At 45.1% G+C, this 13,446-nt stretch overlaps 3 protein-coding genes across 3 annotated transcripts; 2 read left to right on the top strand and 1 right to left on the bottom strand.

Moving 5' to 3' along the window:
* Nucleotides 1–6,406: 6,406 nt before the first annotated feature.
* PtA15_4A875 (uncharacterized protein) lies at nt 6,407–7,298 on the bottom strand (the record flags this gene model as incomplete). Its single annotated transcript, XM_053168804.1, has 3 exons — nt 6,407–6,690; nt 6,782–6,991; nt 7,082–7,298. 3 exons carry the CDS (start codon nt 7,296–7,298, stop codon nt 6,407–6,409), a joined length of 711 nt encoding a protein of 236 aa, XP_053019977.1.
* Nucleotides 7,299–8,065: 767 nt separating this feature from the next.
* On the top strand, nt 8,066–9,613 carry PtA15_4A874 (uncharacterized protein; the record flags this gene model as incomplete). Its single annotated transcript, XM_053168803.1, has 5 exons — nt 8,066–8,227; nt 8,308–8,538; nt 8,613–8,729; nt 8,805–8,875; nt 9,472–9,613. The coding sequence occupies 5 exons, from the start codon at nt 8,066–8,068 to the stop codon at nt 9,611–9,613; spliced, it is 723 nt and encodes a 240-aa protein (XP_053019976.1).
* A 163-nt stretch (nt 9,614–9,776) lies between these two features.
* Nucleotides 9,777–13,152, top strand: PtA15_4A873 (uncharacterized protein; the record flags this gene model as incomplete). Its single annotated transcript, XM_053168802.1, has 15 exons — nt 9,777–9,819; nt 10,026–10,113; nt 10,189–10,371; nt 10,508–10,678; nt 10,747–10,828; nt 10,914–11,060; nt 11,152–11,494; nt 11,614–11,783; nt 11,857–11,991; nt 12,071–12,269; nt 12,395–12,474; nt 12,555–12,672; nt 12,737–12,852; nt 12,930–13,020; nt 13,100–13,152. 15 exons carry the CDS (start codon nt 9,777–9,779, stop codon nt 13,150–13,152), a joined length of 2,019 nt encoding a protein of 672 aa, XP_053019975.1.
* Nucleotides 13,153–13,446: the final 294 nt, after the last annotated feature.

The following is a 13,446-nucleotide window of genomic DNA, read 5'->3' as shown; positions in this document are numbered from 1 at the left end:
AGCGAGATGTAATCTGTACCCAAGATTACGTAACCAAGCTACAACACAGCTAATCTCAAAATCAACTGTGAGCTATTGCGTCAGGGGAAGCGGCAGTGACTGATGAGGTAAGCTCAGTGGCTTGAGCGGTGGGTGATGGGATATAGCTAATGGAAAAACTAAGGTGTATTTCTGATAAGTGATATGATCTAAGAAATGCATGTTATTGTCAGGTTGTGGTTCTGCTACTCTTAGCTTTATCATACCTGCTGGTGTCACTCATTCATGACCTGTCATTTACAGGTCTTACCCTCAATTAGGGATCTTCATGTGACACCAGTGGATGTTCATTCACCCACCTGCAGCTGTTCATATCCAAGCGTCCTTAGTACAGTGGTTAGTACACTTGACATGGATATAAGAGACATGGGTTCAACTCCCATAGGACACATAATATTTTATGGAGTTTCACAGTTATAAATAGAAAGAAAAACACCTAAAGGCAAGACAACAATACGTAGTAGATGGACACAAGGACATGTAAGAAGACAAAGGCAAGACAAAAATACATTGTAGATGGACACAAGGACATGCAAGAAGAAAAGGAAAAAAAGAAGAACTAAGATAAAAAGATCAGTCTGATTTAGTCAAAGGTAGACAGATGATTTGCTAAGTAAGAACCTACTGGTGATGGATGTCTTGCAAGCTTGAGACAGTGGTCCACAGATTGTTGAGAGGAAGGGCTCAGAAAATTATACACAAGGAAAGGAGTCAATGGTCATTGAATTGTTGATGGGAATTTATCAGCAAATGCTACCCAAGGACAGGAGCCAATGGTCAGAGGATCATCAATAGGAAGGGAATGAAATTTGAGGGACAACAATGTCAAAAGATGTTCAATGTTGGGAGAATATGAGGGGTGTAAGACTCAAAAGTGGCTGTGAAATTTGTTTGATGAATTTTGAAGGGGATTATCAGCTCATTTTTAGCAGTCTCTTTCTTCTTTTGTGCCACATGAAAATTTGAGTTCTTGCAAGCCCTCTGACAGTTTGGAAAATCCTCTTCCACCCTAAACTTTTTCTGCAGCCACATGTGGCTGCAGATGCAGCATTAAATTGTTTATATCACCAGACTGGAAGAACCTGCTGAACAAATGTGGGCTGCTCCTGAAATTTTTTGCTTGACAGAAGCCAAGCTGGTAGGACAGGCATCATATTCCCTTGCCAAAGAGGCCATAACTTGGAAGTCTTGGGAGTGCTTCTGGGGATAGAAAAAAAAGGAAACATCAGAAACTCATGGTGAAGAAGTGGAGGTAGTAGGTAGAATGCTTACTTTCCACCATGCCAAAACCTCTCCCTTTTTTTTACATTGTAAAAGTCCCACTATTATATTGCTCAAGCTCTGTTTTCACAACAGCTGATTGTGATGAGTAAAATTTGATTTTTTTCTCCCTTGGATTCACAATTGGTTTGGGTGGCATTTGCATTCAACTGTGAGGTCTTTGGAGATGGGGGCTGAAGTGATTTGATGAGTATCATACAAGAAACACTGCAACCAATCTGATACATGTATTGGTATTTATTGATTTTGGATTGGTTTTGCATGTGATACATTGTATCTGTATTGGATCTGAAAACCAATTGTATCTGTATTGGATCTGAAAACCAATATAATGCATATTTATTGAGATACATGGATTGGGTCTGCAATCCATGATATGTGATATATTTCTTGGGTGGGCCATTGGATTTTGTCCAAATGGCCCAGAAGAGGAAGGAAAAATTAATACAATACCATCATATTGCATCTGTTTGTCAATAGAATATGTGGTATCAAATGTTCAAGAATAAAAAACAATACTATATGCGGTATCCCCAATACCTGTCTCAGATTGAACTAGTTGCAGTGTTGTCACAAGCTTGAAAGGTGTTGGCTCTGAGCTTCTCAATGCGCTTGGTAAGGGTGCAACAACTACACTAAATTTAGCCTAGTTTTTAGCTAAATTAGCATAGTTTGTGCCAATAAATCCTGTTGAAATGGTGTTGAAACTTGCACACCCGCTCACTCTCAATTCTTGTGTGCGCACACTCAATACTCAACAGGATGTCTTCCTCTCCTCACCTGTGCACAATCATCAAACAAGCTCAACCGGTCTCAGAAACCCTGACCTATTTATTCAAAGTATAATCACCAACTTTTTCCCTAACTCTCTCCCTGTTCTTTCCACTGAGAAACACATCAATCCGTCCATCCACTCGCAGCTAAATCATCTCCCCAATCTTGCTCACAACTCAACCGGCTCTATTCCTTAAACTCCACCGCTTCAAGATCAACTCAACTCTAGATGCACTTCCCATCAAGACCTGCTCCTCCTTTGGAAAAGTTTTAACTTGGATAGCCTATTTAGCTTCCAACTTGGTGAGAAATGCTCATCAAGCATTTACTTTTGTTTTCCTCTCTCTTATATTCTTCATTTTTGCTAACTGTTGAGCTGGTACACCACGGGAAGGGTTTCTGGGAAACCGCCCCATCCGATGGACGCTACGGGGAAAAAGCATCATTTGGACGGTTTCAAAAAGCGTCCAAGTACCGCTTTGCTGGCCAAAGCGTCATTTGGACGCCCAAAAATATCATCCATCGGACACTCTCCTCCAGGAGTGTCCGATGGACACTTTTCACACAAATGTGCGCTCCAACAATCGGACACTTGATGGACACCAAACAAGTTTCCCAGCGGACACTCTCGGTTGACAGTGTCCAATGATTGCAAGAAACACTCTGCATTACCCTTGATTCATGAGGGTGTCCAATGGACACCAAAAGAAAAAACCTTGGACACCCTTGATCAAGACTGTGCAATTGATATGAGTGTCCAATAGACTGTTGGGCGGCAAGGGGTGTCTTCGGTTGCGGTCTATTTCTGATGAAGGTGGTGGTATTTGAAGGTGCTGTCTATGTGGCGTATGGCGTAGTTGGGAGAGTGAGGCTCCCCACTTCAGATGTGCAGAAGGTCGCACGTTTGACCCCCTCTGCAGGCAGTGGTGCATGCTGGCTAGCAGGCCCACTCATTTTTTGAGGACCGCCGGAGTGTGGAGCCATCCAGCAGAAGGTCCTTCAATCATCTGCTGAAAGTTCCCTGGTCCGTACATGGGATGGTTTGTCCAAACCATCCAACGCGAGGGTAGTACAATGTCCGTCCAAAGGATGGACTCTCCCGCACAAGAGCCGGATAGCCAAAGGTGCAAACATCAGTCCAACCAATGGATGTCCTGGATGGCCCGTGGTGTATGAGTCTCATTTGAATTGAGGATTGACTTAAGTGTGTTGTATGTGAACTGGCAGAACTTTCTTGAGTTTTTCTCATAGTGTGAAATACATGTTGGCACTTATCATTGGTTTTGATTTATCTATCCATTCTAGTTCTGCTCCACTCTTCCAAGTTTCATTTATAGTGATTTCTATTTCTGTTTCCCTTTGAGGAGCCAGTTGGAGAGAGACTTTCTCACATCCTTCCAATTGAAGAATCAATCAAGTTGGAAACAGCTTCACTGTGAAAAGCGCATCTTTTTTTGGGTGTGTTGCGCTTCTCCTCAGCATAGAGAAAACCTGCAAGCTCTTCAGCTCTTTGGGAAGAAGGTGGATCATTGTTTTTATATTGTGCTGAATTAGAGCATCTTAAATCATCTGGCTGTTGATCATTCATAGTGGATTAGCTTGTCTGTGACTGTAGCAGCCTGCAAAGATATGTCCCATGGTCTCAATGACCTTTTATCTGCAGACCCAACCTGGGAAATGCATACTGGAAAACTGACATGGAGATTAATGAAGATTCAATCCAAAAGGACCGTTAGATGGGATTTCATTTTAGAGAAATCACACCAAAAATTCACTGTTAAATATTTAATACATCCAAATGTTCCAAATTTACTACCAAATCTTTGTGTTCAGACTCAAATTCATTTTAGACAACAAATCCATCAGGAATTGTGCCCAAGAGTTTGTTATCAGAATCCTCTTTTCAAAGCTCATATGTCAAGTTGATCTACATGCTTGGTGTATTTCTTATGAAACTAGGGAACACGCGGGTGCGCTGGGCCCCCGATCAGGACATGATTATTGGCACCCCATAGGCCCCCTGTACCAGGTTCCACGCCATGGGAGGGTACAGATCCAAACACCAGGTCTGTATGTATGACTGGGGACCAACACCCTCAAATGACACATCACAACACAACTTTGTTTTAATTGCAAAAAAAGTGCCACACAACAAACACAATCAAATCACATAACCAAATAACCCAAATCTATGCTCCACCGCATCAGGCAAGACTCAAAACACTGTCCTTGATAATTTCAAAATTCCCAACATTCACCATCTCCTTAGTAGGGTTCAGGCAGGAAGTCTAAAAGGTTAAAGAAATTATTGAATGATTGAAATTGCATGCAAGTGCTGAGAAAGCTCCCCTGGTATAACCCCATGATTAATCAAAATGTATTATAAAGTAGTACTAGAAGAAACCGTTGTTTCTGCCAAGCAGTTGACAATTCCTTGCAGTGTGATTGTACATATGTTTTTCAAGAGTTACAGTACATTATACAGTCCAGTTGGGGTTGGTATCAATATGATATCAGACCCTTTCCAACATGAATCCAGAAACATTCAGCATAGATTGAGAGTAAATTCAGCAAAAAATTAAGCATAACTTCAGGTTAATTTCTGCAATATATCTTATAGGGTTCCTAAAGAGGGGGTGATGGCACTTGCATTCAAGTGCTGAGCAAACTCTTGTGGTCATTATTATTGAAATTCATGTTGAGCTGACCGGAGAATAGCTATTTCAAAACAAAAAGGAAAAGGCAACACAAGATAAAAAAAAGTATAGCATGACTCTGAGCCAGATGACAGCCCGGTTCATGATGGGATAATAGATTTCTTCAACTGAAATCACACTTGCTGGTCGATAAAATGGGGAGCTTAAAATGGCCATGGGAATCAAATTTTTAAGCTAAAATGTAAGTTTGTCTGTTTGTAATCAGAACTTTGCTGGTCAAGGCCCAAAACAAAACGGGCTAATTTTGTTCTTGAAGAATTTGTGTATCTATGTATTAGGGGGGTTCACAATAATAATTCTTGCTTCCACCAGCACAAAATTTGGTTCCTTCCGGATAAATTACTTGCTTAAAATTGAAAGATTTCAAAGAACTAAGAGATTTCATTGTATCAGATAAAACTAATCTTGCAGATACAATAGTTTTATTCTTGAGGAAATAATAAAGCAGAGTTGAGCGCTTTACCTAAGAGCAGGAGCGAGACCGCTTTCTACTAAAGAGTATTAAATAGATAGATGAGACAAAAGAAAAGAGACCCGTATACGCTTTCCTGTCTCTGCAAGTCAATCACGGTGCGTGTTGGACATTAGTCTCCTACCGCTCTCTTTTAGGATTGGTGGTAGAGTTTTTCTCTTACTCTTGTGAGCCTTTTGGCCTAAGTGATTGTTCACTTCGCTTCGGCGAGACGATCGAGAAGAGACTTAACACTGTCTGTTATTGGACCAGCTTTGAGTCAGTGTCTTCTCTTTTGTCTCGCTTTCGAGGCTTTTAACACGAGACACTCACCGATTGTTTTACCAGCTTGTTGTGCGGTATTGGTGGGTTCGGTCTGTTCTCCTACAACTACGTTGTCTTTTTGAGAAAGGGAATAGTGCGTTAGCTCCTATCTGGTCTACTTCCTTAAGGTATCAACATCCGCATACCTTTGGCGCTGGTTGTGATCCTCTCGATGAGTGACTTTGCGCCGGGATAATCCACTGGCTTAATCTTGCTGCTCGTGGGTGTTGAACCTGTTTACATCAAAAGATGAATACAGTTTAGCTTAACTCCCGCGGCTCAGACTTGGACTGCGGAATATGGTTCGCCTTTGCTTACCATTTTCCGCAGCTGGTTCAGTTCCCGATGTCTTTCTCATTTGATGAGTTCGACACCGTTCCCCTAAGCTGGAATTCTCACAAAAATTTAGCCTGATTTCAAGCAGGAAATCGCCCCAAGCAACCTCATAGTCAGATGGATGCTTGCAATGGATGCTTGCAAGCATTTGAACTGTTTTTGGGTATTTTTTGTCGAAATATGCAGTAATCCAAAAATAAATTTACACTTGGGTGAGGCAACTGATTTCTCATTCAACATTAAGCTATTATCTTCAGTGAAGTGGGAGTGACTGCTGAGGGAGTGAATGGTGGAGGGAGTGACTGGTGGAGGGAGTGACTGGTGGAGGGAGTGACTGGTGGAGGGAGTGACTGGTGCAGGGAGTGACTGGTGGAGGGAGTGACTGGTAGAGACAAGGTGCCTGGAGATGAGGCATGTTTTTTGCGAGAGTTGTCCACTCAGTTTTTAAGAACATCTCACCAGGCCTACGACGCTTCGAAAATTCTCAAAGGTACTTGGTTGGATTGACTGGTTTGTGAGACCCTTCTTTTTTTCCTTGGTTGTCGGCCGGTTCTTTCTTTTCTTGTTTGTGAACCACTGTTTTTTCTTTTTCAGTTCGCAATTTGTAGGCAAGCAGTTGGAATCGCTGCCAATTTGCTGCATCATTGATTGGATAGGTGCGCCCTAATACGAATTTGATCATTTCTGGTCGATCGGAAGATTTCTTCCTGACTGCTATCTCAACACTCTCAACTCCGCCGTCTTTGGGAACAGAAGCCGTCCAGGCAGCTTGAAATCATAGGCAAAACAGAAATCTGTCAGTTTTATCTGAATCAAGGAGTCAGCTCCACCCAAATTTACTCTAGTTTCCAACACTTACGCTGTTCCGTGTTGAACGACGCCCCTTCCAATTTCAGAAGGGTGTTGCTATCGTGTTCTACTGAGAAACCATTTGATTGCGGGCAAAAGTTGTAGATTTGATGCAAGGGTAGCACACGTTGCAATTTTAAATTGCCATAGCCGGGGGGGATGTTTGACATGATGTTACCCATAAAGGCCTTGAACTTTCGGCCCAATCCATTGCTCAAGACTCCAATACCGGCGCCCGGTGACATCACAGCCACATGAGAACCGTAATCGTAACGGTAACCGTGACCGACCGTAAACCATTGCTTATTACCTTCCTTGCTGGTACGCTTGATCTTGAGAGGTTTATGGCTACATGTAAGATATGGGTGTTTGCGTTTGATCTCGGAGAACCATTTGAGATCTGCCGGATCGGTGGGGTCGGGCATGTTCACAAGATCTTCAGGGATGTGGCTGGGTGTGTTCCATATAGTAGCTTCGGTGGCTCGCAAGCCGGGGAGGGCGCTTACAAGGATGAGGAGGAAGAGCATTCTCCAGAAATCAGGAATGGACTTATAAAACAGTATGGAGAAATATATCACGACAATAAAGATGCAATCTTTGGTAGCTGGCGTTGCACAGTGCAATGGACGCGCGGATGATGGGATGGAGCAATATATGTATGCAATGACAGGCGGCTGGTGATGAGCCGGATAAATCAATACATGCTTACTTATCAGCTCACAACCCTTGGCCAAGAATGTAAACTGGATCACACGAAGAGTCAACACTGTATCTAGAAGCCCGGATCAGTGTCTCATGGCGCATAGGGGTGTGATTTTCTGTCGAAATACCGGACACGGCACGTAGCGTAGTATTAAAGTCGGAAGCCCAGGGGGGTCACGAATTGGCTTAGGACAAAAAAGCGCATTTGCCAACATGAAACACCTGTATTCCGCCGCGACGCGCCATGAATGTATCCAGGCAGCATTGTGTTTCACAATCCATTTGCAGTCTGCACTCTGTGGTTTTCTTGTTTTTAGACCATCGGGTGCCTGTTTCAAACGCTACTGCTAGGTATTTAGAGGAGCATAGCAGGTGGGGGCTACACATATTTGTCCATGGAGCAGCGTACAATGTCGAGCGCGGCGCAGGAGGAATTAGCTACGAGTGCTGCTGCGCGAGCGGGGTGGTTGGGATTAGGGCTAACTCGAACCCCCCTCGGGTCCCCAATTCCAGTTCGTTTCACGCCCGCCCGGCAACGACATCCCGAGCCGCCACCCCGTCCATTCGACCCTAGTACCGACCCCATTCCGACATGGGTGCCTACAAGTATATCGAAGAGCTCCAAAAGAAGAAACAATCAGACGTTCTTCGTTTCCTCCTCCGGGTCCGATGCTGGGAGTATCGTCAACTGAACGTCATCCACCGGGCTTCTCGTCCATCTCGACCTGACAAGGCCAGGCGTTTGGGCTACAAGGTACGTCGATCTTACTCGCTCCAGTCATTCTCATTAGACCCAAAATTTTCCAACCTGTCGATTTGCTCGTTTTTTCTTAGGCCAAACAAGGCTTTGTGATTTATCGGATCCGTGTTCGTCGTGGTAACCGGAAGAAACCGGTCAAGAAGGGTGCCACCTTCGGTAAACCCGTCCGTCAAGGTGTGAACCACCTCAAGTTCCAACGCTCCCTCCGATCTACTGCTGAGGAGCGAGTCGCCAGACGTTGTGGCAATCTGCGTGTTCTCAACTCTTACTGGATCAACCAGGACGGCGTTTACAAATACTTCGAAGTACGTGGGAAGAGTAGCATGAAATCTGAAGCCACGGCATAGTTTTTAATCTCAAGACCCTACCTCATCATCAGGTCATCCTTGTCGACCCGTCCCACAAGGCTATCCGTCGGGACCCTCGAATGAACTGGATCTGTGACCCTGTTCACAAGCGCAGAGAAAGTCGTGGACTTACCGGTGCAGGCAAGAAGGTGCGCCCGTGGTCCACTTGTGGATCCTGAGCCGGTTGCTAATCACCTTCGCCATTTTTTTTCATTCTGCTACAGAATCGTGGTATTGGCAAGGGACACCGTCACAATCATCAACCCAAGAATGCCGTCTGGAGACGACACAACACGTGAGTAGTCGATCGCTGGTTTTCCTCCTTTAATTGTTGCGGTTCACTGACACTGCCTCCTGGCCGCGCTACATAGTCTTTCCCTTCGCAGATACAGATGATTTCTCTCAGCGAAGAGAAGAATTATTTCTACGTTCCAATGCGTTGTCTATGTGTCTGATCTCTATGCCAATTTACACATGTTTCACCACTTGCGCCCACTAACATTAATAGGCTGTGGCTATTGTCCCCGCTCTTGCTTTCTGTCAGTCCACTTCCTCCCTCCTTGAGAGGTGCCTGATTTTAGTCCAGGGTGAGCCCTCTCTGGGAGTTGAAGGGTTAGCAGACCGAGATGTGACCAAGCGTTTACCTCTATTCAGCTCTGGTGATGCCTCTCATCTCGGTTTGATGGATATCAGATCATGAGACATTCACACAAGTTACTTCAGCTTGGTGTTGTTGCGTCCGACTCCTAGACTTTTGTCAAACACGCCTGAGTATGGGCTTGGAGGGGAGTGCTTTCAAACACATGAGTCGAGAATAAAGTCCCACTTCCAAGGAGTTTTGCGTTGAGCTAAGAATGGAACTCCGAAAGAAACCATTTCTTGAATACACAGGTGTGCAGACACCAACCCGGATCCATCATCTCGCGGGTTGAAGTCAGACGATCCGACCTCGCCACACCACACGGGCTCAGGGCTGCTCAGGGCCGGGCCGAATACTGATCCCCGCTCTTGGATGAGGACGATCGGATATTAATGCTGCAGCCCCCTTGCGCGATGGCTGGGCAGGGCGCCGGGGGCGTCTCACCCGGGGTAGCGGTCTCTAAATACATACGGTCTTGGCCCGGCGAGCTTCACAGCCCATACATTCTGATTTCTGGCCATCGACCATCTCCACCCCTCTCACGACTTGGTAGAACATGGCCACCCAGCAGACTCCGAGTCAGCCTGTCAAGGTTCCCTGTAAGCCATCTTGGGGTCTTTCCTCTTGCCGTCTTGCTAGCCATCTTCGATCACCCGCCTTGATGAGCTCATGGCTGACTCGAGCTCCCCATCACGCGGCTCTTGTCCCGTTCTTGCTTCGTCCTGCTCGCCTTACGAAGTGCCAGTCGTGGGTGGACGTATAAGAACTGATATCTGAAACGGCGTTGCATTGTCCCTCCACGCAGTTGCTCTCGCCGAACGCACTGAGTTCGATCGCTGGAAGAATCAGTTTGAACAATTTGCCATCCAAGATGACACGAGCACAGACACAAAGTCAGTTTTCCACTCACAGACTCGATCGTCTTGAGCAAGTACCTCTGCTGAGATCCTTGAGCTTGATGTTGACAGGTTTTTGAACGAGGACGGTTTCATCAACGCAGTTGCACCCTCGAATGAAACATTTCATAAGATCCATAAATCCCAATATTCGATTTTATTCAAAATTGCTGATCTCAAGAAGAACGGCAAAGTTACCTGGGACGATTTCGTGGTTTTCCAAACTCTGTTGAAAAAACCAGACGCAGAATTCGAGTGAGCCGATCGTTTCCCCCCAGAAAACAAAACTACCTAGCCACCTCAAGCTGTATGTAAACGTAATCAATTGATCGTCAACTCTCGCTGGCTTGCTGTCCTATCTCCTCAATTCGTGGACTCCAAATCCGGAAAGGGTCGCATTCAAGTACTTCGATCAGGATCGCAATGGAGATGTTACCTTTGAAGAATTCAAGCGGGTTTTCTCCGACAATCTCAGGCCAGACTCACTGCCATTCACCTTCGAGTCTCCTTGGGTGAAACTATTTTTAGGGAAACGAGGCGGTCAACATGTGCTAGGTTACAAGTGCATCCGTTACTTGAAATTTTCCTGATTAATGCCAACCAATTGACATCGCTTTTGTCCGTTCTCAGTGAATTTACTCAATTGATGAAGGGCTTGCAGGGCGAGAGACTTCGACAGGCGTTCAGCTATTTTGACAAGGAAGAAACCGGGGTAATTCATTTTATTGCTGTCTTGCGCGCAGGTTATCAATCAGTGATCATTACTTGCTAACCGTTTCCACCTCCCTTATTCATAGTACATAACTGCGGATCAATTCAAGAGAATTATTTTGGAATTAGCACGACATAAGCTCTCAGACAGTATTCTCGAAAGTCTACCGACTTTGTGTAATATCAGTGCCGGTGGCAAAATATCATACTCGGAAGTCAATGCATTCCACAACGTTAGTGCGGCTACTCCTCCCTGTCAGATTGTACAATCTCCTGTCGGCTGGTTTGGAACACGCGCAATGCTCAATTGGTCCCCTCACTCAGGTTATTCGTGATATGGACACAGTGGAAAGGATTCTACGGGAGGCAATCGCAAATTCCCCAGATGGCAAAGTCAATCGACAGGATTTCCTGAATACAGCTTCACGACAGACTCGTTATGTCGCCCTGACACCTATGGAAGTCGATATTGTCTTTCATTTTGCTGGCATGGGCGAATTGAATGCGCGTCTTGGGCTCGCTGACTTCGGCATGCTCTTGGATCCGATGTGGGAACGCCGAACAACCCTCGAAGGTCAGGCTACGGATGACTTGAATGACGGTAACTTCTGGCACGGATTAGGGAAATCGATTTACAACTTTGGACTGGGTGGGATTGCTGGTGCCTGTAAGCTACATTTTGACAGCGTTGTATCGGCCCAAACCATTAGATCGACGGCTAATCTTGCACGCTCCCTTACCGGCTGTACATTTCCGACGTCTTATAAATCTCATTGTCTGTATAAGTAGGAGCCACAGCTGTGTATCCAATCGACCTCGTGAAGACTCGTATGCAAAACCAGCGTAGTAAAGTCGTCGGAGAACTTCTTTACAAGAACAGCATGGATTGTGTCAAGAAAGTATTCAAAAACGAGGGCTTTACCGGCTTTTACCGAGGTCTACCGCCGCAATTAATTGTCAGTCCAGCACATCTTTGTTTATGGCCAAAATTGCAGATTCTGAGGTATTTCGAAGATGGGCTACTTTTAGGGTGTCGCGCCAGAAAAGGCAATCAAACTCACTATTAATGATTTGATCCGAGCCAACGCTAAAGACCCTGTCACCGGAGAAATTGGACTGGGATGGGAATTGATTGCAGGTGCAACGGCAGGTGGTTGCCAAGTGGTAAGCTCCCCCTTTCCTTTTCAAACAGCCAAGCAGCTGTCAAATAATAATCTGGTTAAAAGACCATCTCGAAATTTAGGCTGTCACCAATCCACTAGAAATCGTTAAGATACGTCTCCAGATGCAAGGTGAAATGGCACGAGTCGCAGGTAGCGATCCGATTGGTGCGATGCATATTATTCGGCAGTTGGGCTTGGTTGGCTTGTATAAAGGTGCTGTGGCATGCCTGTGTCGTGATATCCCGTTTTCGGCGATATACTTTACCGTTTACTCACACCGTTCGTAACACCACTTCATACACTCTTCCAGCGTTTCATTTCCCCCCCCCCCCCCCCCCCCCAAAAAAAAAAAAAAAAAAAAAAAAAAAAACTAATCGAAACTGACAATGTGGTCTTAATTACAGTGAAAAAGGACACCTTTGGGGAAGGAGTGAGCGGGAAGAAGTTGAGCTTTGTCGAAACGCTAAGCGCAGCAGCAATTGCGGTTTGTCTCCTCAGCTCGAAACTATCCAATCAATCAAAGGAATCTTACATTCTGCTCTGTGCGAAATTTTTCACATCTAGGGAATGCCTGCTGCTTATTTAACCACGCCAGCTGATGTGGTCAAAACCCGATTACAATCTGAGGCCAAGAAAGGCGAAACTCACTACAAAGGGTTGATGCACTGTTTCAAGACGATCGGTAAGCACTGTTTCTGGCATGAAAGTACCGACCAGAGAAGTGATAAGAAGTTTGTTTGTAACAGTACAAGAAGAGGGACCTTCCGCTTTGTTCAAGGGCGGACCAGCCAGAATCTTGCGAAGTTCACCTCAGTTTGGCGTGACTTTAGTATCTTATGAATTCCTTCAAAAACTCTTGCCGGTAAGTATACTCTTGTTTATCAAGCAAAAGATAGAGGCGACATTGATCGGTGCTAAATTTGCTCAACGCTGGATTAGTTCCCCTTCGATCATCATCCACGCCAAGTGGAGAGTTCTGTTGTATCTGATGTCGAGCTGCCACGCCTTCGAGCCAGGAATGCGATGAAAAGTAAGTCTAGTTCTCAGCCGGTACTGCTATCATCTGCTGGATATCTAATTTTGAATTTCTTGATATCTGTTACACTCAGTTCTATTGGACGTCCATGAGGATTTTGGGATGGTAAAACGGCCGACCAAATAGGAGGGCCGGGGCGAAAGTTCTTGTCACCCAAGGTTCAAGTCGATACCGGCTGGAAATGATAGTCGAATAATTCACGCACAAGTCCCATATTCCAGTGGGAAATCGAACTAATGGGAGGGAGCGGCGACAAGGAATGTACTCATACACACACGCACTCAAGAAGATAAATTTCGGAGGAAGTATCGCTGGTTATAAACATATAGCCCTCGATGGTTGTTGATAATTCTTTACGTCTTTTGGTCTTGGATATACGTCTTCCTCTTGAGAAGGTCCAAACATTAAAAAGTTGGAGAT

This window comes from Puccinia triticina, chromosome 4A (assembly GCF_026914185.1).
Source record: "Puccinia triticina chromosome 4A, complete sequence".
Taxonomy (NCBI): Eukaryota; Fungi; Basidiomycota; class Pucciniomycetes; order Pucciniales; family Pucciniaceae; genus Puccinia; species Puccinia triticina.
This window is presented reverse-complemented; position numbering and strand designations above follow the sequence as displayed.